Genomic DNA, 20,945 nt, shown 5'->3' with positions numbered 1-20,945 from the left:
CCTTGGAATAAAGGTCAGTGGAGACTGTAGAGCTTAGACTATGTTCCCCCACTTTCATCACTGCAAAAATTCTGCAAGCGCCCCCTGAAATGTGCGTGCCCATCACAACAGAGACAACAGAAATTCCAAAGCTGTCTAGCACTGCGATGTCATAACACATATGCTGAGGGTGAAGGTGTCTGTCAAGCCAGCAGCCCCGTGTTTCCTAAATTTGGGTCTTCAGCTCTTGCTGGACTACAACTCCCATCATCCTTAGCTAGCAGGTCCAGTGGTCGGAAATGGTGGGAATTAGTAGTCCAAAGGCAGCTGGAGCCCCAAGTTTGGAAAACACTTTAGTAGACACTGTACTGGGACGCTTTTAATGCTTGGCATTTTATTGTTTTTATATTTTCCTGGAAGCTGCCCTGAGTGGCTGGGGAAACCTAGTATAAGGTTTATGCAGAATGCGGCTTCAGGAGATCGCGGTGACAGCAAGACACCAGTAGCACCAACATGACTTTAGAAAAAGAAGAAGAACCCAACCAGGGACAGAAACTTACATCGTCTTTGGCTTGGAAGAGGTACTCATTGCCGTCAGTTAACCTGAAATTCAGAACGACAACATCAGGATAAAGAAGCTGCTCTTGCCAACCAATCAGGAGCAACAGGAACTGAGGACCTTGTTCTTTTTGCACCAGTAACCATGCGAAGGGCTCGTTGTCGGTGGACGTACTGCCCACCCCAGTTTTAGAGGCACCTTGCGTATCCCAACATATCCTTGCGTGCTCCATCCCTGAAGTGGACTGAGCACTTCAGAATTTGGGAGTAAGGCTTCAGTACATTGTAGTGTTCCTAGTTCCTCTTCTCGATGAAGATGGCCAGAATAAATCATGCAAAACTTGTGGGATAAATTATGCAAGTGTTCCCAATTTGCACAAATTTATTCAGCTCATATCTGGCAGGGGTGTCTTCTTGGTGCAGAACTAGGATGTCTGAGGCTGGACTGTTCGTTTTTACATTTTTACTTCCCCTTGAAATGTATTTAACAAGATTTATATACCTCTTAATCACCCAAACCTCTAAGTGGTTTACATAAAGTATAAAATACACATTAAAATTACTGATAAAATCAGATATATATATATATTTTAAAGTTAGCCTAACATTTTTCTAAATTAAAATCAGTGGTTTTAAAATTATACATTATAAAATTATATATGATGATGCATGCTGAATTCCTTGAAAGAGTGGGACAAATATTAGGTGCTGGAGGTTCCAGTGCCTCTGTGCTCCGATTCAGCAGGGGAACGTATTGGGATGCTCTGTTTCAATGAGATGCAAGAACTAGAAATCCTTGCTCATTCGGACTCTCTTTGGCTTCAATGAAGAACCTTCACAATTTCCAAAAGCATCAATTCCTCCCCCCCTTTTATGGGTTGGGTGCTTCTCTGTTGCCCTCTGCTATTTTAATAAGCGTAATAATCTCTCCCCTGCCTTTGTGAACTGCTTAGATAAGGCTTCCTTGCTTTGCCTTGTCTGCTTAGGGCTCAGGTAATGCTGAACCATTTTCGACACTGAACCATTTAATGCAAGGTGCCATGGAAGGGATACACGCAGGAGCACACTTGAGAAGCGTACTATAAACCTTTGAAGAGGGATTAGGCTGCCCTGCCGCTTGGGAGACAAGCTGTTGCTGTCTGGGCTCGGAAAGCCAAACAGTGAAGGCAGGGGGAGAATGAGGACCCAAAAGGTACTGGTGCTGAAGGCACAAACCAGTGGCTGGTGTGGTGGAGATGCTAGAGATCATAGATCATAGAATCATGGAACTGGAGAACTCTTTTTGTTCTATTGCATGGAACTCTTTTTGTTCTATTGCAAAGAGGATCCTGGCAACTCTTGGACCTCAAATCTATATGCTGATGGCAGTCCTTTGCAGCTTTGGAACACCTTCATGGTAACATGGGATGAAAGGGAAAAAAGCAAGGTCCTATTCTGGAGCCGCATACGCCAGCATTTCTCAGCCTTGGGTCTCCCTAGATGTTGTTGGACCCCAACTCCCATCATCCCTGACCACTGGTCCTGCCAGTGAGAGATGATGGGAGTTGTGGTCTAGCAACATCTGGGGACCCAAGGTTGAGAAAGGCTGATATACACTAACAAAACATGTCAAGAGTTTTCCAAGCCTATCAAGTTTTGGAAGAGAATGGTTTTTGAGTAGGTCCACTGCTGGAGGCAGTAGGCCTCTGAATACCAACTGTTGGGAATCACAAGTAGGGAGACAGCCATCCTGTTGGCCAACAGTGGGAACAGGATGCTAGACTAGATGGGTCTTCGGCCTGATCTAGCAGTCAGGCTCTTCAGCCTGGATACGTCAGTTAGTTAGAGTGTGTTGCTGCTAACACCAAGGTTGCAGGTTCGATCCCCGTTCAGGACAGTTGCATAGTTCTGCATTGCAGGGAGTTGAACAAGATGATCCTCAGGGTCCCTTCTAACTCTATGATTCTAAAGTCCTTAAAAGGTAAAGGGACCCCTGACCATTAGGTCCAGTCGTGGCCAACTCTGGGGTTGTGGCGCTCATCTCGCTTTATTGGCCGAGGGAGCCGGCGTACAGTTTCCGGGTCATGTGGCCAGCATGACTAAGCCGCTTCTGGCGAACCACAGCCGCGCACTGAAACGCCGTTTACCTTCCCGCTGGAGTGGTACCTATTTATCTACTTGCACTTTGACGTGCTTCGAACTGCTAGGTGGGCAGGAGCAGGGACAGAGCAACGGGAGCTCACCCCGTCGCGGGGATTCGAACTGCCAACCTTCTGATCGGCAAGTCCTAGGCTCTGTGGTTTAACCCACAGCGCCACCCGCGTCCCCTAAAGTCCTTATGAGAGGAATTAAAGGGAAAGAATGAGGCCCAACCCAGATATCCCCTGTGAACTGATCTCGGGACATGTCATCTGCAGCACCCAGGGGTTGTGCTGTGAATTGTGGAGGCAACGCTCCGCTTTTTGAAGGCAAACCTCGCACCAGACATGCAACAGTATGTCAAGGAGCGTTGCGGCTGCTTTCCCTGACCTTTTGCCTTCTTGCCTAGAAAACAGGGTTTTCCCCCTGACCTTTTGTCCATTCACAGATTTGTTTACTAGACATAACACTTGGCTGGAGCATGGCAGGGAACACAGACGTAATCAAGTATCAGGGAACATTCAAGGGAATCACCTGCTGACATGTGCACTTGCTAATGCTAGAAATGTGCGTAGATGGAAGTACGTTAAGTTCAGGGTGGTTTCACTCCTGTTTCCAATTGTTGACTTCTGCTAATAAAAGGAGCCTCTACAGAGCTAGCTGGCAGCTTGGTTGGAGCATGCTTGCCAGCATGATTCTGCACAGCTCACCTGCATCCAACCTCCTGTCGTCTCCGTTATTCCTACAGTGAATGCAGCTGCTCAGAATATCAGTGGATGTGGATAATGTCTGCAAACCGCTGGTGCAGGGAGCCTGGGAACTATCAGTTCCCATCCCTGTTGGGAAAAGGAAAAGTCTCTCTCTCTCTCCTTCTCCTGCAGGAAGAGGTGCCTTACCTTAGCTTGAACACATGCTTTTTCTTCTTGTATTCAACCGCCACTTCGCATGCCGCTTCTTTCAGGCTGACGGGGATCTCGTTGTGGTAGGGGATGCCCGAGGAAGCAGCCTTGGCATCTTTGTAAAAGCCCATGTCTTGCTTGTTAATGACACAGTAGACGTTATGCCAGGATCTTGGGAGACAAATGAAATAACAAGGCAAGCATTAAGGCCGCCGTCACGGATAAGCGCAGCTTCCTCCTTGCTTTTCTAACGCTGCAGCATTGCATAAGCAAATCAAAGCTCTTTTTCTGCGAGAAGATAAAACAGGTTTATGGGCAAGAAGTTTGCACGACACAGCTCTGTTGTAAAAGGGAGAGGGAAACAAAGAGAACAGGTTGTCTGCAAAAACAGAAGAGATTTCTCAATGCTATGCCATTAGGGTTTTTGCATTTTAATGATTTTATGTGCTGCGCCTAATGGTTTTCTAAAATGTTTCTATATTGCTGTACCCAGCGCTGATATTTTGAGAGAGGGTAGATAAATATCAGCACTATTTGGAAGTAAACATGATGGGTGTTTTCAGAGGGGAAGCAGTCAAGTTTGAAAGCTATCAACTTGGATACATCATTTATTCAACAATGTTTACTTGGTTATTTCTATCTTGCCTTTTTCGATCCAAAAAGGATTCCGACATGAAACTAGCAGGATGCAATGAAAACCACCAATCCACTTAAAACCTCGACATTTCAAGACGAAAATAGCCAGCAAAACCAGGGGGGAAAGAGTGTGTGATGCTGTAAGCATCTGAGATAGAAGGGGACCAAAATCAAACCTATCAACAGATAAATAAATTCAGTTTATTTATATTATGCGCATGCCGCCTGACCACAAAAATCCTTGAGGCGTTTTGAGTTTGGCTGTGAATCCTTGTGAGCAGGAATCTGGAATGCTCACCCCGTATGTGGAAGTCTTTGCAGGAGGGCAATAAATGAGGACAGGATGGCTGGCGGTCACCCCTCTCCTTTCAGCCATGCAGAGAGGAAGTGACAACGCTAAGGGAGGATATTCTTAGGCTTCAGGAAGAGTCAGAAAGAGGAAAGCCGAGAAATGCAGGAGAGCAGAGAGGAATTTGGGGGGACACATTCCGCCCTGCTTGCAGAGTGAGCAGGAAGCAGGAACAGGGACCACAAGGTGAATACTTCGGAGGTTGCAATGTATGGGAGGAGGAAGATGCAGGAGATTATCGCCAGGGTGTGTGTGTGTGCAAAGAAGGTTGCACAGCAGGAGAGGCGAGGAGGCACAGGCACGGGGTGGAAGTGAAATCAGGGGTGCAAAGTGGGACCGCGGAACAGAAGAGAGAAACGCAGTTGGGAAGGGGAGTAGCGAGATTAGTAGTTGCATGCAGAACAGGGGGCACGGGTGGGAGGAGTGAGCAGGGGTACAGCCCCTTGTTTCAGCTCGTTCCTTGCTGGGGCAACTTCAGCGGCCCGTGTTTCCCCGAGCACAGCCTGAAGCCTGCCTCCAGCTCGAACCTCACCTTGTCCTACACCCCCGTGGAGCCTGGCCACAGTGCAGAGCGGGACAGCGCCCTCTAAAGCAGCGTCCAAAGGAAGAGGAGAGGAGAAAAGGATATTTGGAGGGGGCAGCCCTCGCCCTTTGAGCAAGTAAGGAGGGAACAAGAAAACAAATGATATGCGAATCGGTCTGGGGCCAGAAGCCTTAGTGGTGGCAAGTCTCTAACAAGAGGTTGGTGGGAAATAAGGAGATAGGATTGGCGGAAGGATAAAGGAGAAACTTGGGGGGGAATCCAGTGATGAAGCGGCAATGATCCCCACTTGCATACCATGAAGGAAGAACAAACTGGAGCTCTGGGGATCCTCCACAGCTGGAGCGAACCGAACAAACCTGTTTGAAGCCTTCTTGTTGTGTGACTCCCATTCGTGTTTGCGATGCAAGAAGCCCTCCATCAGAGTGGAAGGGGCTTCTTGCGTTTTGGCCGGGAGGGTGGCAGCTGTCTGGGCCTGGAGGCCAGCCTTGGCTTTGCGGTCGGCCGTCGGCGAAGGGACGGGGCTGGTCTCTTTGGAGCTTGTCCTCTGGTCCGCTGCTCCATTGACCATTTCGTTGGCTTCCCTCGACTCTCCCATCTAAGAAACAAGAGCGGGACACGTCAGCCGCTGTTCGGCGGCAAGGCTGTTGCACGCAGCACTTTCTCGTTTAATCAAAGAACATCTTAAATGTTCTGTTTGCAAGGCTGTGTACCAAAGCCTAGGGGGTTCCAGTAAAACTACTCTCGCCCCCTCCCCATTGAAGAAACAGAGGGCTGGAGGAATTAGAACGGTATCATTTAGATTAGTACCCAATTGATAGAGGTGAAGGAACAGGAGAAAGGGAGAGGGTAACCCATCTGTGAGAGTTTTACCGCTCTTGGCTTTGCTGATCAAATCCTGAAAATGCCATGATTGAGCAAAGGCAAACTGTACATGCAATAAGGACTTCTCTATTAAGAGGCTATAGAGAACGCAATTCTTTGCTGTTCCGTAACTGGGAATAAGAAACTGGGCCCAGGATTGTGGCCGCACTGCAAGTGTTTTTGACTGTTCCAATATTGCAACAGTAAGAATCTCACTTCTGTTAAGTTCAGAAAGATCGTAAAAAAAGGAGGGGAAATCCAACTGATTCACGCCAGCCACCTTTCAATGCATCTAACGTTACTGCAGTTGGGACTTGTGCAGTACCTCTATAGATGCATTAAGCCAGTGGAAAGAGTACTGCTAACAGCATTCACAGAAGCACCCCGATGTGACCCGGCCCCACCTGCAAATTCCCCCACTCCATCACACCCATCCCCAAGGTGACAACATAATCAGAAGACAACATGCAGAAACCGGTGGGGAATATCCGAGGGCAGCATGCAATTTCATCATGTCCCCCCTCCTAGTTAGAAGAGCTTGGATCGTCAAAGACAGGCAGGTTTAGAGGGGAGAGGAAGGTGGAATGAGGCAGGGTGGACAGTTAAAACGTTAATTTATCTCAAAGTCTCTTATCGTCAGACTTTGGAATCGGGTGGATCGGATTGGGTGTTAAAGGAGCCAGGAAAACACTACAACCACTCAACTCCACACGTCTATTTACCCCCAAGACAAAGACAGAACCAAGGCCTTGGCCATCTCTCGCCTTGCCGGTCTCGATGCCTGCTGTACTGTAACTGAGATGCCTAGTGGGGCCAGCTCTGACTGGGCAGATCCTTGATGTCTTCAGCAGCCATTTCATCACCCAAATCATTTACAACCGGAATCCTGAAACTTTAATCTTTGGCAACAGTGGCTCAGTCCCAGGCGGGACGGATAACATTGATTAAAGGAGTCGGGACTTGGAATTCTGTGCCGTAGGGATTGTGGTTATTAGCAAGTTACTAAAGCCCAGCACCGCTCAATGCTCTAGTAGTAGATTACAAACACTCTGCGCCATTTTTAATTTTTTTTTCATATCGAGGACAAGCAAGGGTTCGCCAAGGACACAGTAATTAAAAGACATTTTTTGCTGCTCCGGCCAGGATTCAGACAATTCAGAAGCAGCAGAATTATTACAAAGCAAGCTGTACACTTTTGCTACAACTGTTTGGGCTGGTCCTTGGGAAAGGTGGCTGGTACCATTGATTCCCATTCCAGTATGTTGGCCAAATGCTAAAGGCCTCCAGTCATCCATGGGCTAAGGCCTTCTAGGTAGTGGCACCCGAGTTTGAAACTCCTTCCTTTGGGAGGCTCAGTGCACCCGTTCCCTCCCAGCTTTCAGCCACAATCCTACTCCTAGTGAACTCAACTTCACTGGAAACAATGGGATTTACAGCTGGTTAAATATGTATCAGATTCTGCTGTTTTCTAAGGCTGCAGTCCTATACTCTCTTATATGGAAATAGGAACTACTGGACTCTGTGGGGTTTACTTCTGAGTAGACATTTACAGAATTGCACTGCAAGCTACCCAGAGCCTTTAAAAAAACAACAGCTCCCCTCACCCCAATCCTTTGAACCAAGAACCAGGTCAAGTTTTGCTGGCACAGTATCAACCCCCCTCTCCCCTTATAAAATAACTTAATGTCCCAGGAGGGGAGCCCAAACCCTGAACTAAATTTAATGTGTGTAACTCCCCCCACCATGTTAACTCTTAGTTTTGTGTTTTTTATGGTTACTCTCCCTTGGGGATGAGAGATGTGGAGAAAGTGGGCTTTGCTCAAAAACTAGGGGAAACTTCCTAGGATTAGTAAAAGAGAAATCAAATAACGGAACCAGAGTTTCCGTGGTAGAGACACTTGAATTCGCTTCCTTGGAGGTTTTGAATGAATGGGCAAGAGATGTTAAGTCAGAGGACTCTAGGTATAGAATATGCTTTCCCAACTTGGTGCCCTCCAGATGTTTCGGACCATCGCCATGCTGACTAGGGAGTCATAGTCCCAGTGATCTGGCAGGAACAATGGTTGGGAAAGGCTGGTAGAGAATATACTGTATTAGAGCAGGGAATGTAAAAAGAGAGACTTGTGGGAGCCAGCAGGGGCTGGTGCCCCTGGGGACTGGCAGGGCAGAAAGTGGGGAGACCAACAGAAGGTGGACCCAGAGCCCACGACAGGCACAGTGAGAGCCAACGGGAGGCAAGAGCCAACTAATTCAACTTCTGTCCTCATCTTCCTCTCGGCTGAGTTTTACAAGTGCAGCACTGAGGCAGGAGAGGAAGAAGATGACGTGCAGTTCAGGCCCTGTTGGCCTAGCTGCAAGTAGGAGGGCAACTGGTGGTGGCACAAGGAGGGCAGGCCAAGGTTGGTGGGGCAGTGCCCGATTCACCAAAAAGCACCAGGCTCCACTGGTGGAAGCTCCTCCGTTCAGATTCTACCAACTGAGAAAAATAAAGGAATTTTGTGGAGTGAAGAATCAACTATATTTGCAAACCAGGCCATCAATATTACACCGTATTTTTCGCTCTATAAGATGCACTTCCCCCTCCTAAAAAGTAAGGGAAAAAGTGTGTGCGTCATGTGGAGCGAATGCAGGCTGCGCAGCTTTCACTGAAGCCAGGAGAGCAAGAGGGATCGGCAAAAGCAACGCGAAGCCTCGAAAGCTCCCGCTGCACTCAGGAGGCTTCGGGCGGCTATCCCTGAAGCTGGAGAGCCGCTGCACAGCTTTCCCTCTCTGTGCAACGCCCCTTCAGCGAAGCGGGAGGAGAAATGAAAAGGGCTCCGTTTCTCCTCCCGCTTTGCTGGAGAGGCGCTGAGCAGAGAGGGAGAGAACATTTTTTTTCTTGTTCTCCTCCTCTAAAACTAGATGCGTCTTATGGTCGGGTGCGTCTTATAGAGCGAAAAATACGGTGCATTGTGGTAATGCCACCTTCCCAGCAGCGCAGGTGGGTCAAGTCCGAGGAAAACCTGAGAGCCAGACACACAGCCTCTGTATTCTTGCCTGTTTCTGGCAACTTCTGTGGCTGCTCATCTGACTCCTGGGTTGCCCAGGGCTTGCTTGCCTGCACTGGCAGAGACTAGGGAAAGAAGCATAGGGAAGGCACTTGTGCTCATGCAAGCGAAGACTGCTGCGGATCTGGCTTTAGCTCGCTGCAGCACGGCCATCTTGTTAAGATTATGAACAAAGCTGTCATTTTGCTTTTCAGTATTTTTGCAGCCTGCTTTCAGAAACGGTTTCCGCAATGAACAGAATAATAATAACAACAACAATAATAACAAGCATGTATGCAAATGATGCATGGTGACACACAGGGGGAAATAATAAGAGCTAAGCAAAACTTTAATGGAAACATGCTTTGAGCATGCAGACAAAACACCATGGGTGACAATGGTTAACAACAACAACAACAGATAAACACAAGCATGTTATGAATACACGTTGTCATCATTGGAAGGTTAACTGCAAGTCAGCTGATTCTTGAGGTATTTAAATCCTGATGCAACACAGCAGCGAGGGACGCAACATGGAATACATCCCCGCTCCCCCCCCCCCAGTTTGCTTTTCAAAGTGCATGAATCAAGATCTACATTCAGTCGTCCACCTCCTTGAGCCTCTGTACTGTTAGATGAGGAATCAAGGGATCTGCGTAAGGGAATGACAACCCACGTGTTGTTCTGTGAAATGCCACAGTTTTTCAGAACCAAAAAAATATAGGCAGCTATTAACAGAGAAGACTGCGGTGTCCTTTGCTGCCTGAGATTCAGGTTTGAGGTATCTTTTCCTCCAGTTTTCCCCTGAATGCTAGAGCTCTATGTTGCCATTATATGAGGAAACTGAGCATCTCTTAGGCATTTTTGGCTACAGGATAGAACAGGTTTGGAACAGTCCCTTTGCCTGGCCAAGGGTCAAAAAGGCATCTCTGGTTCCTGCAGGGTTTAATGCACTTTGAGGGGCAGCAACCTAGAACTGGTGTAAAAGAAGCACCAAAACATGTCAACACATTGATATAAGGAAATCTAAAGAGCATGAATTAAGAAGTTATACGGTGATATCCTGATGAGAGGGGGAGGAAGAGAGAGAGAGACATGTATGATAATGAAGAAAGACATGGTTGCATGGAAGAATAAAATCCTAGCCTTCTCACTCCTCACAAATGTTGCCAGGTACACTTTGAGAAACTAAACTGATAACCGGTACGCCTTCATGTGGACTCGGAGGTTCAGCAAAGGGAAACCAGATTTATCAAATGTGGTTTGCTAATTATAAAGGTTAATAACTAACTAACCCTTATACAGGTGGTAAAGATTGCAGCAGAAATTCTTCATGGGAGGAAACCAAGGCCGTATTGAAAAATGGCAAAACTACAAATAAATTTGGAGACATCTAACAAATGTCAATTATTCTTTACCTTTACCAGCTGAGGCAACCACCCATCGACTATGCTACAATCCAAGTTTATGTAAACAAAAAGTCTTCTTAATGCCACTTTTGTGCAAAATTACTGAATCTGAAGTTGCAACCCCAGAGCGCATGTTTAGCAATCTTTATCGCTACCCACAATCAAGGGAGGTTAAAGAAGATCCCCCCCTTTAAAAGTGTGGAATTTCTCTACTCTTTCAATGTGTCTTTTCATGTGGATTGGTGGTCCTAATTCAGAGGTGAAGATTGCCAGATGACCCCTGGGTTTCACTGAGGGCTTCAAACACCTCACCTTCCTCCTCCTACAGTAGCAGCAGATAGACTCACAGTAGATACCAATTCAACTGTCATTAATTCTCTCCAAATAATCCAAACACATCTCTGCTATAGCCTCTGCTACTGCCTTAACCCCCTCATGGAACTACATTCCAAAGAATTCCTTGAAGAGAAGAATGTTGCCACCCTACCACTACCCAAAAACCTGTAATTTGATACTATGCTCACCCTCCTCTGTTCTCCACCTTCACACAGAATGGAAGTGTCTAGAGCAGGTGTAGTCAATGTGCTGCCCTCTAGAAATTGATGGGCTCAAACTCCCATGAGCCCCTGCCATAATCAGGGATGATGGGAGCTCTGTTGATCAACAACATCCGGCTAAGAATCAGCCTTAAAGGTCTAAGCCCCTCAACCTAGTGCAACCTCAAAGGGCTGTTGGGAGGATTAAAAGGGGAGGAAGGGAAAGAGAATCATGTACGCCACTTTGGAGAAAAGGTGGGATAGAAATCTAATAATTAAATAAACAAAGAGGATGCACCTTCACTATTAATACGTTTTCCTACTCCCCCCCCCCATCTCCTTACACTTCTAGGAATACAAAGGGTTGAAGTCATGGAAAAAGCCAAGGTATCTGCAGCCTAGTAGGGTGTGGGGAGAATCTTAGACCCAGCAGGGCCAAGTGTTGGTGCCTGGCTGGAATGTGTCCTCAAACTCTGGCAATGCCTTTTGCTTCCCTGGGTAGAGGACAGAGAGGTGTGTATGTGTGCGAGAGAGAATGTAAAAACTAGCCTACTGTGCAGAGGTAAAATGTTCACTCATTGCCCCACCCACTTTAGCCCCTGGCTCCTCCCACCGCTGGCAAGTGCCTCTGCCCCCCGCCCAGAAAGGAATGCTGCTCTCGGCTGAAAAGTGCCCCCACCCCTGCTGTAGGATGAAAAACAAGGTGGGCATCAAGGCACTGAGCTCCCCAGGTAGAATGTTGAGGGCCAGCGCATGGGAAAGGCAAGCATCCTCTTTATCTGTGTGCGACAGGTGAGCATATGAAAATGAAGGTGCTTCCTTTCCCGATATATGTTCCGGGTGGCAATGCTAGGAGGGATGGGGGAGGCAGATGTTCAAGGTTCCTCTTCCCCCCAGGGCTTAACTTGCTTGGAAAAGGGGAAAAACTGGGAACAAACAGTCCCAGCAACAGGAACAAGGGATGCTCACGCTATTAAAACCCCACAGTTTTAATGGCCCATTGGCATTTATTTATTTTTTGCAGATTGCAATCCTAACCATGCTTCCTTGGAAATTAAATCCCACTACTGAGTGCAATAAGGTTTGTTCCCTAGTAACTGTGTTCAAGGAGGGTAGCCTGAAAGATGCTGTGGAGAAGACCTGCTCCTGCACATGAGGTGCAGAGGGTTGTCCTGTGTTCAGCCTCACATGATCTGCATCCACCCACTCCAACCAGGCCCTACTTTAAAAGGACTAAGAGAGTCCCGTGGTTTTGAATGGGGTTTATGCACCAAATAACCAACTCACTGGCTAGGGAAGAGGAACACTGGAACAAGTTGCCGAGACAGTAAGATCACACTGACTACTAATTTTGGTAGCGTCCTTCCATTTAAGCTTTATTGGCGGTTGCTGGGTTCACACTGCTTGGAATGTTCAACAACTTACTAACCTCTAGGTCAGGGGTGGAGAACCTCAGGCCCAAGAGCCAAAATGTGGCCTTCCAGGGCTTTCTAACCGGCCCTCAGCACTCTCCCTAGCCATGTCCCCTCACTGGCCCTGTAATGCTGTTGCCTGGCTGGAGTTTGGCCTTGAATTGTGATAATGCCTCTTAGAATAGAGGACACAGGACTGTGGATGCATGTTGAGAAACGTCTGACTTTTGCACGGCTGGGTTGCAGCCAGCACACTGTACTAACAGCTGTATCTGTTACTCCACCCACTTCTCCCTCTGGTCTTGCCTGCTTTTCACCTCTCGGACTGCTTACCATGGGCATGCGGCCCTCATAAGGTTGCGCAGAGCGTAGTGTGGCCCCTGGGATGAAAAAGCTTCCCCACGCCTGCTCTTTTGGTGCAGATGATTCTCCCTGACTCTGAATTCCACACCCCCAGTTTACATATCCTCATCTGCCGCCTGCTTTCTGTCTGTAGGCCTGGATTGTGCGCCTGAAGGCATTTGCCGATATCACAACTGGCTTCCTGGCTCAAAACTGTTAGTACAGCTAGGGACATCGTACCTGTCGGTCTCTATTTCTCGTCTTCCGCAACGATGAGATCTCATTACATCTCAATTACTCACACAAACGGGGCGGCTTTAGCGGCAGAAATCTCAAAAGCTATTAACAAAACGAAAAACTCACAACAAAAGATCATTGAGACAGTCGCAGTGCAACCGGGGTGGGGTGGGGGGGAGCCTTGAAGGATTTAGAGTTGAGGAAATTGAGGGTGCCTACATGGGCACTGGAGAGAGTGGCTGGGTGTGATGGCGACTCAACTGAACACAAGCTGAATGTGGCGGGGTGTGTGGTTGCAGTGGGAGAGAAGCAGTAAAGGGAATTTGGAGGGCCGGCAAATCGGGGAGGAACAGGGGAGAAAAAGCAGCCCGTGGCCTTCTGCAAACCGCTCTGCGTCTTTCAATGTCCAGAACGAGGCCGGTCACTAGCCGTCCATCTGCCACTAAAGTTTTTGTAGTTTTGGTAGGTTTGGGAGCGGTAACTAACCCGAGGAGATTCCTGGTCTGGTGGCAAACCATTCTGGGATACCTGCTCTCCTTTTGTGCTGTCCCTGTTGAGAAAGAGAGAGAGAGAGAGAAAGTGAGAAAGAGATGGAAAGGAGACACCGTAGACCAGGGCATTTGCCATGGGCATCCAGGCACACTGAAGAAAACTCTGGTGAGCTGCCTGGCCTCTGTGACACATTCTGGGGGCACACACTTCTTTCCTGTGGGGGTGCCTTGGCAGCTTTGTTGGATTTCACTGCCCACCTTTGCCTCTGGCCCTTGGAAGATTGCCCCAAAGGAAATCCAGGCCTTGGGCTGATATAAAAGGCTTCTGATAACTTCTCTGGACTACCCAATGCTGCCGCTTACCAGTGCCAGATTTACGTATACGCTAAACAAGCTATTCCTGCCCACCTAGCAGTTCGAAAGCACATCAAAGTGCAAGTAGATAAATAGGTGCCGCTCCGGTGGGAAGGTAAATGGAGTTTCCGTGCGCTGCTCTGGTTCGCCAGAAGCGGCTTAGCCATGCTGGCCACATGACCCGGAAGCTGTACGCCGACTCCCTTGGCCAATAAAGCGAGATGAGCGTCGCAACCCCAGAGTCGGCCGTGACTGGACCGAATGGTCAGGGGTCCCTTTACCTTCTTTACCTTTAAACAAGCTATAGCTTAGGGACCCACTCTCTTGGGGGGCCCCCAAAAAATTAAAAGAAAAAAACGATGTACATTTCCAAAATATAAGATAAAAGCAAATAAAATAAAACCTACACACAGCAACAGTGTTTTGTGTTGTGTAGGCTCCTATGATGTAAGTAATGGGCCCCGCCTGCTAGCCTGCTCCCTGAAATATGACTGGTTTGCTCATTTCTATATATAGGGTGCCTGCATTCTGCATGTGCAAATGGCTTTAGATACCTACTAGGTCCATAAATCACCATATAGCATCTATTCAATACGAAAAACAGTGACAATTTGTTGTTGACAAAGGACAGCTGGACATGCAAAGGTCCCCGTTACCTTCAGTGGCTTAGGGCCTCATCAAACCTAAATCCGGCCCTGCTCCTTACCATTGCTGAGACTCCTCTCCGGTCTTGGGGCTTGGCTCCGGAGAAGGAGGCTGCCTCTTCCTCTCTTCCTCTTCTTGCTGTCGACGTACTTCCAACAATTCCAACTGGGGAGCAGAGAAGAAACAGTGCAACTTTAGGGTCCCTCCGTTCTCAGAAATGTCGGCCATTTTAGATGCTTGTTAGCTCCCTCAAAATGCCACTCCTGCAAGAACCTGATTAGCTGTTGGATTGGATTGGCTCAGGGGAAAAAAGTTCAACTATTCCCCCCGCCTGCAGAAAACAGGAAATCATTCAGTTTATTTCTAACAGAATCTAAATTTAGCTCTGTAACATATTACAGTGGTACCTCGGATTACATACGCTTCAGGTTACGGACTCCGCTAACCCAGAAATAGTACCTCACGTTAAGAATTTTGCTTCAGGATGAGAACAGAAATCGTGCTCTGGTGGTGCGGCAGCAGCGGGAGGCCCCATTAGTTAAAGTGGTGCTCCAGGTTAAGAACAGTTTCAGGTTAAGAATGGATCTCTGGAACAAATTAAGTACGTAACCAGAGGTACCACTGTAGCTTTGTGACTCCCAGCAATAGGAGCTAGAACAAAGCCATCGTGCGTGAGCACATGCGTCCCTGAAATGGCTCCTGCGACTCACCGTAGTAAGTCTTTCAAGCGCCGAAAATCTCTCGTCCCAAGTTGCGGCAGACTTCTCAAACGCTTCGTGCCTCTTGATGAGCTTCTCCACTTCGTCCACGCTTTGCCCGATCTCGCGGCTCGACAGGTACGGCTCCTGCCCCAGCAGCCAGGCCTCGGCAACGCTGGCGTCCCTCGAAAACTGGTGCACTTCCAAAACTAAGCCAAAGGCAGAAACGTCAGGTGCTCAGGGCCAGCAAACACTGTGCAATGATAGGCCTAGCCTCTTAAGGCAGGCGCTTTCTTAAATACATGGCATCTTTCTCCTAGCTCTTGGGGGTCCTGTTTCATCAGGTTGGTACTAAACCAATCCTTTGGGAATGTCCTAAAGTGTCACTGATATATTTTCACCCAGGGGCATCCCCATGATAGACAAAGGACGCCAGAAATCATTGTCATCAATGAACTGTCCTTCTCCCTAAGGTCCCATGTTGCGTTGAATGGACACTCCATGTATCTAGACCAGGGGTGGAGAATCTGTAGCTCTCCATTTTATTTTATTTTTAATAACATATTTATTGAAATTTTCCAAAAAAAATCCAAAAAAGAAAAAGAAAAAAGAAAACATTTACATTTAAACCTTACTTTCAATAACATCTTTCCAAGACTTCCCCGCACCTCCCCTTCTTGTATTCCATTTCCATTTGTTTAGTTCAACAAGTTCTTATCCCAAATTTTTGACCTTATTGTATTTAGCGCATTATTCAATTTTAGTTCATTTTATATAGCCACTTTCCCTTTATAATCCACAGTCTTATACATTAAAATCTTTTTCTAAGGTCGACCCCAATTCCCTTCCACGAATTCCCCTTTTTTATACTCATAACAAGACAAAATAAAGAAAGAAGAAAGATTCAAAATATATTTGTACACCCTTTGGATTCCCAAACTCCAACCCCCCTTTCCCGGTTTCGATCCCCAATGTCCATCAGTCTATCTGCTATCAGCCTGGAGACCTCACATCCGAGGCCCTTAATTCTCTCTCAGTTCCTCTTTGCCGGTTTTTTTGGTAGTCCTTTATATCAAGCACCAAATCTCGGAGAAGCTCTGTCTCGAAAATATCCATTTTTCTTCCATCCAGACCTCTATATTTAAAAGTGGTGTAGCTCTCCATTTGTTGTTGGGTACCCATCACCCTTGACAAGTGGGCAGTCTGGCTGGGGCTGATGGGAGCTGGTATTCATCACCATACGGAGGGCCCTGGCTTTCAATTTTTCCCTACTCCTCCAACACTTAAGTCAGCATTCCATGGCTGCTGAGCATGCCCACTCCCCACACTGGCTGTTTTGGGTTCTTTCCCCTTACAGTTCTCCCCCTTGGTTGTATCTCTGCAAGCCTTTGGGTTCCCTTAACCCTACTGTTCTCAAAGCTACCACCATGAGTTTGACCAAACTGGGGGAGGCAGTGGAATACAGGAGTGCCTGGCGTGCTCTGGTCCATGGGGTCAGGAAGAGTCGGACACGACTAAACAACAACAGCAACAACCCTACTGATACGTCCCTTTGTTTTAGTCTCCCATTCTGTATTAATATTGTTGTTGTTGTTTATTAATTAATATACTGCTTAATTGCAAAGGTGGCTTTTAAGTGGCTGGCTTTGTGCTTGCCATATGTCTTCGGTGTTCACATCACCAGCTTTGCAACAACGGCAAACCGCATACACTCCTGGCCGTGTATTAAAAAATGCCGACAACACTTAGGAAAGACTGCCGCCTTAAAAAAAACTCATTGCTCTAAGATCTCATTGCTCTAATAAGACAGACAAGGGGTTGGGTCTTACTCAGTCTCAGCCACTCCCATCTGTCTTCCCATTTGTCAATCATTTCTTTTCTCTTCTCTGTGAGCTGCAATAGCTTTTCCTTGATCTGCAAGGAATAAAAGAATGGAATGTTAGCATTGTGCTACAGGCTTCTTCTTCTTCTTATATTTGACTTTAACAGAGCTGCATCTGGCATCTGGGATCATGTTAGGAAAAGCAGGCTCTGTGTTTCACATCCAGGTTTCTTGCTAGTCACTGGTGGACAGTGTCCATTGGATCTGGTAGGGGAGGGGGTTTGTTGGGAGGGTGGGGGGAAACAACACGAGCCTTGGTTTGGGATGATGTGACAATAGACTCTGGTTTGTTTTGTCTGTGGAGGAGGAGGAGGGGAGGAGCACAATGAGAATGCTTAGGTAGCATGTATGAGCAGAGCTGGTGTGTAAATTGATTAGATTAGATAGGATGGGACAGAGCAATAGAGATAGAAGCAATAGGATTAATTAGACAGTATAAAATAGTATAGGTATGACATATTAGATAGGACAGGACACAATAGATTAGCTAAGATAGAGTAATAAAAAGGGATCGATTATATTAGGAAGTCAGGATACAGATTAGATTGATGGGATAGGATAAAGTAGATCAATAAAATAGGCTACATTAGATCGCCAGGACAGATGGAGTCCATTAAGTAGGGTCAACAGAAGGGAATGCAAAGCACTTTGGTGAAGTCAAGATACATAACAAAACCTAGATTCAATTAATATAGATGGTCCTCAGGTCTGAAACGGTGATCCTAATACATTGTTTTCTCAACCACCACTCCTGCATAGTTGCAGAGAGGAAGCACACTGTACCTCTTCTGACGCATAGTGTTTCCTCGCCAGCAACGATTTGCCCAGCTCAATGCAAGTCGTAAAGCTGTCATTACGGGCATCTATTTCTGCTTTGATTCCCTGGTGATTGTTCATCAGCAGTTCTACGGAGGAAACATCCCTGAAACGAAACGGTGGTTCAGAAAGTCGCACGCTCGGTTTATTAAATGCTTTTGAAGCCCACCGCCAACAGAAACTGAAGCCTAGTTCTCATGGAGGCAGTAAGCCTGTGATCCTCAGGTATGCCACCTCCTCCTGTACGTGGGGCTCATAACCATTTTACAGACAGGAAGACTGAGGTGGAGAGTTAGCAGCCAAGTGTGTTGCTGGCTGAGAACGGATCTGAACTCAAGCCTCCTGAGTCCAGTTCAATCCCAACATTATGCTTCAAGAATGCTAGGTAGGCCTCACCAGCAACAACCACACGGACACAGCTAGAGGCCTAGCGCTAAACATTTGGCTTGTTGTTCCACATTACCAGTGCTGCATTTACACATAAGCTAAACAAGCTATATCTTAGGCGCCACTCTCTTGGGGCCCCCAAAAAAATTAAAGAAAAAAACAACTGGATGTGCATTTCTAAAATGTAAGATAAAAAACAAATAAAACAAAACCTACATACGGCAACAGTGTTTTGTGTTGTGTAGGCTCCTATGATGTAAGTAATGGGCCCCGCCTGCTAGCCTGCTCCCTAAAATATCACTGGTTTGCTCATTTCTATATATAGGGTGCCTACATTCTGCATGTGCAAATGGCTTTAGATACCTATTAGGTCAATAAACTACCATATAGCATATATTCAACACAAAAAAAACCAGTGGCAATTTGTTGTTGACAAAGGACAGCTGGAAATATAAAGGGCCCCATTACCTTCAGTAGCTTAGGGCCTCATCAAACCTAAATCCGGCCCTGCACATTACCTAGGCTTCTCTTGGGCTTCGATCTGGCGAATGACATCCTCCATCCAAAGCATGAGATCTCGGACCATGCTGAAGAAGCGGAATTTGTCCCCAGTGTCTACCAGCCTGACCCTGCGTCCCTCGCAGGCATCAAGCAAGGTCTTCCACGCTTCCAGAACCTCATTTTCACGCCTTTGGATATCGTCGGCCTTGTCTCCAGCGTAAGCAGACTGGAGGCGGGCGGCATCTTCTTGCAGTTGCCTTACCTGGCGAGGGAAGAAAGAGGAAGCCCATCAGCCAACGCGATTGTTGGAAGGCCTGCTATGGAACTATAGCCAGGGCTGCAACTAGGCTGCAAAACCTGGGAGATGAGTAATGTTGCAGAATGTGGCAGCGGGTACAGAATTAATAATAATAATAATAATAATAATAATAATAATAATAATAATAATTTGTATTTATACCCCACCCTCCCCAGCCAAGGCCGGGCTCAGGGTGGCTAACAAGCAATGATAAAAACAAGTTGAATGAATACAACTTAAAAAAAAAGATTAGAATACAACATTAAAATATTAAAATGCAGCCTCATCACAGGAGGAGAAAGGAAAAAGAAAAAAGAAAAAAGAAAGAGGGGGAGGGAATCAAACTGGCTCCAAGCCAAAGGCCAGGCGGAACAACTCTGTCTTACAGGCCCTGTGGAAAGAAATCAGATCCTGCAGGGCCCTGGTCTCATGAGGCAGAGCGTTCCACCAGGCCGGAGCCAGTGCTGAAAAGGCCCTGGCTCTGGTTGAAGCTAATCTAAGTTCCTTAGGGCCCGGGACCACTAGGGTGTTATAATTTATGGACCTTGAGGCTCTGCATGGGGCATACCAGGAGATATAACCACCTTGGCTTCTTATTTCAAAACAAGACTAACCACCAAGTTCCTAGCCCTTATGACTGTGAAGACAAGTGTCAGGGAACTGCCATCAGCTCAGAGGCGAGAGGTGGGAGGGCAGTTGGGTTACAGGGAGCCTCCAAAGATTGTGCAAAGCAGGACTTCCTCTGCGGAGGAGGGAAGCCACGCCTCCAGTGGGGAAGGGGTGCAGGGCTCGGAGGAGAGCCACAGCACTGAGCATGGACAAAGCGGGGGGGGGGAGGCAAGTCCCCCTCTGCCCACCCCCTCTCTGTGCAGTCGGTTTACGCGCAGAGAGGGGAGGCGTAGGATGGGGGTCAAAAGACTACTCTGCTGGGGAAAGTTTAAGGACCGCCCACTCCCGGATTCTGCTAGTGACTAAGGCATCCTGCACTGTGAATGTTTTTGCACCGATAATAAAGCCTTTGAAAAGACCAGTGGGGGGTCTTGCCTGCCCACTCTCGAGCAACCACGCCGGCAGACATAACAATAAGCTTTAAGACATATGGGCAACCGAGACCAGCCCAAGTCATTTTACTGCCTGAGGCAAAGGACAAGATGGCACTCGCCTGATTCCACATACGGAAGCCAATCAGATTGACCGATGAATCTTACTTGAACATGGGGACAGAGGGCAACAGACCAGCTTAGGTGGCACAGGGAAGGCTGTGTGGCACACAAACACAGTTGTGCCCTCCGACACTTTACCACCACTACCCAACCCCCAGCATTTGCCGCCTGAGGCACTGTCTCATTCTGCCTAACAGCAGGGGCGGCCAAGTTCCACAAGGGCAGCATTGAGTCTATGGAGGAGGAAGCTTGCAATGTGCTACCCCCTTAGCTAATTGTAAGAAGGCAGGTAGGTAAAGTAAAGGTAAAGGGACCACTGACCATTAGGTCCAGTCGTGACCGACTCTGGGGTTGCGGCGCTCATCTCGCTTTATTGGCCGAGGGAGCCGGCATACAGCTTCTGGGTCATGTGGCCAGCATGACTAAGCCGCTTCTGGCAAACCAGAGCAGCACATGCAAATGCCGTTTACCTTCCCGCCAGAGCGGTACCTATTTATCTACTTGCACTTTCAAACTGCTTGGATGGCAGGAGCTGGGACCGAGCAACGGGAGCTTACCCCGTCATGGGGATTCGAACCACCGACCTTCTGATCGGCAAGTCCTAGGTTCTGTGGTTTAACCCACAGCGCCACCCGCATCCCTTGGCAAGTAGGTAGGAGTAGCTAAAAGTAGATTGAGGTTGGTGGGCAGCCATGGGGGACCACCCTAGAAGACCAGAAAACGAAGGAGAGCTGCCGGCAGCCCATATCAATGCACAATCTTCTTTCTTGACCACCTGAAACCACGTAGATCCCTGCATTAAGG

General features: G+C 47.5%; 1 protein-coding gene across 2 annotated transcripts in view; it reads right to left on the bottom strand.

The window, feature by feature from the left end:
- The window catches only part of SPTBN1 (spectrin beta, non-erythrocytic 1), a 234,962-nt gene that overhangs the window by 2,905 nt on the left and 211,112 nt on the right, over positions 1–20,945 (bottom strand). For both annotated transcript variants that reach the window (XM_083732935.1, XM_083732936.1), the window contains 9 exons: positions 18,698–18,942; positions 17,760–17,898; positions 16,924–17,008; positions 15,107–15,303; positions 14,458–14,561; positions 13,393–13,456; positions 5,440–5,678; positions 3,552–3,725; positions 540–582 (listed from right to left, as the gene is read on the bottom strand). In XM_083732935.1, coding sequence (XP_083589061.1) covers positions 540–582; positions 3,552–3,725; positions 5,440–5,678; positions 13,393–13,456; positions 14,458–14,561; positions 15,107–15,303; positions 16,924–17,008; positions 17,760–17,898; positions 18,698–18,942 — 1,290 coding nt within the window. The remainder of the gene's footprint in view (positions 1–539; positions 583–3,551; positions 3,726–5,439; positions 5,679–13,392; positions 13,457–14,457; positions 14,562–15,106; positions 15,304–16,923; positions 17,009–17,759; positions 17,899–18,697; positions 18,943–20,945) is intronic.

This window comes from Podarcis gaigeae (assembly GCF_964106915.1).
Source record: "Podarcis gaigeae genome assembly, chromosome: 3".
Classification (NCBI taxonomy): Eukaryota; Metazoa; Chordata; class Lepidosauria; order Squamata; family Lacertidae; genus Podarcis; species Podarcis gaigeae.
The sequence above is the reverse complement of the archived record's forward strand: the minus strand, read 5'-3'. Positions and strand labels throughout refer to the sequence as shown.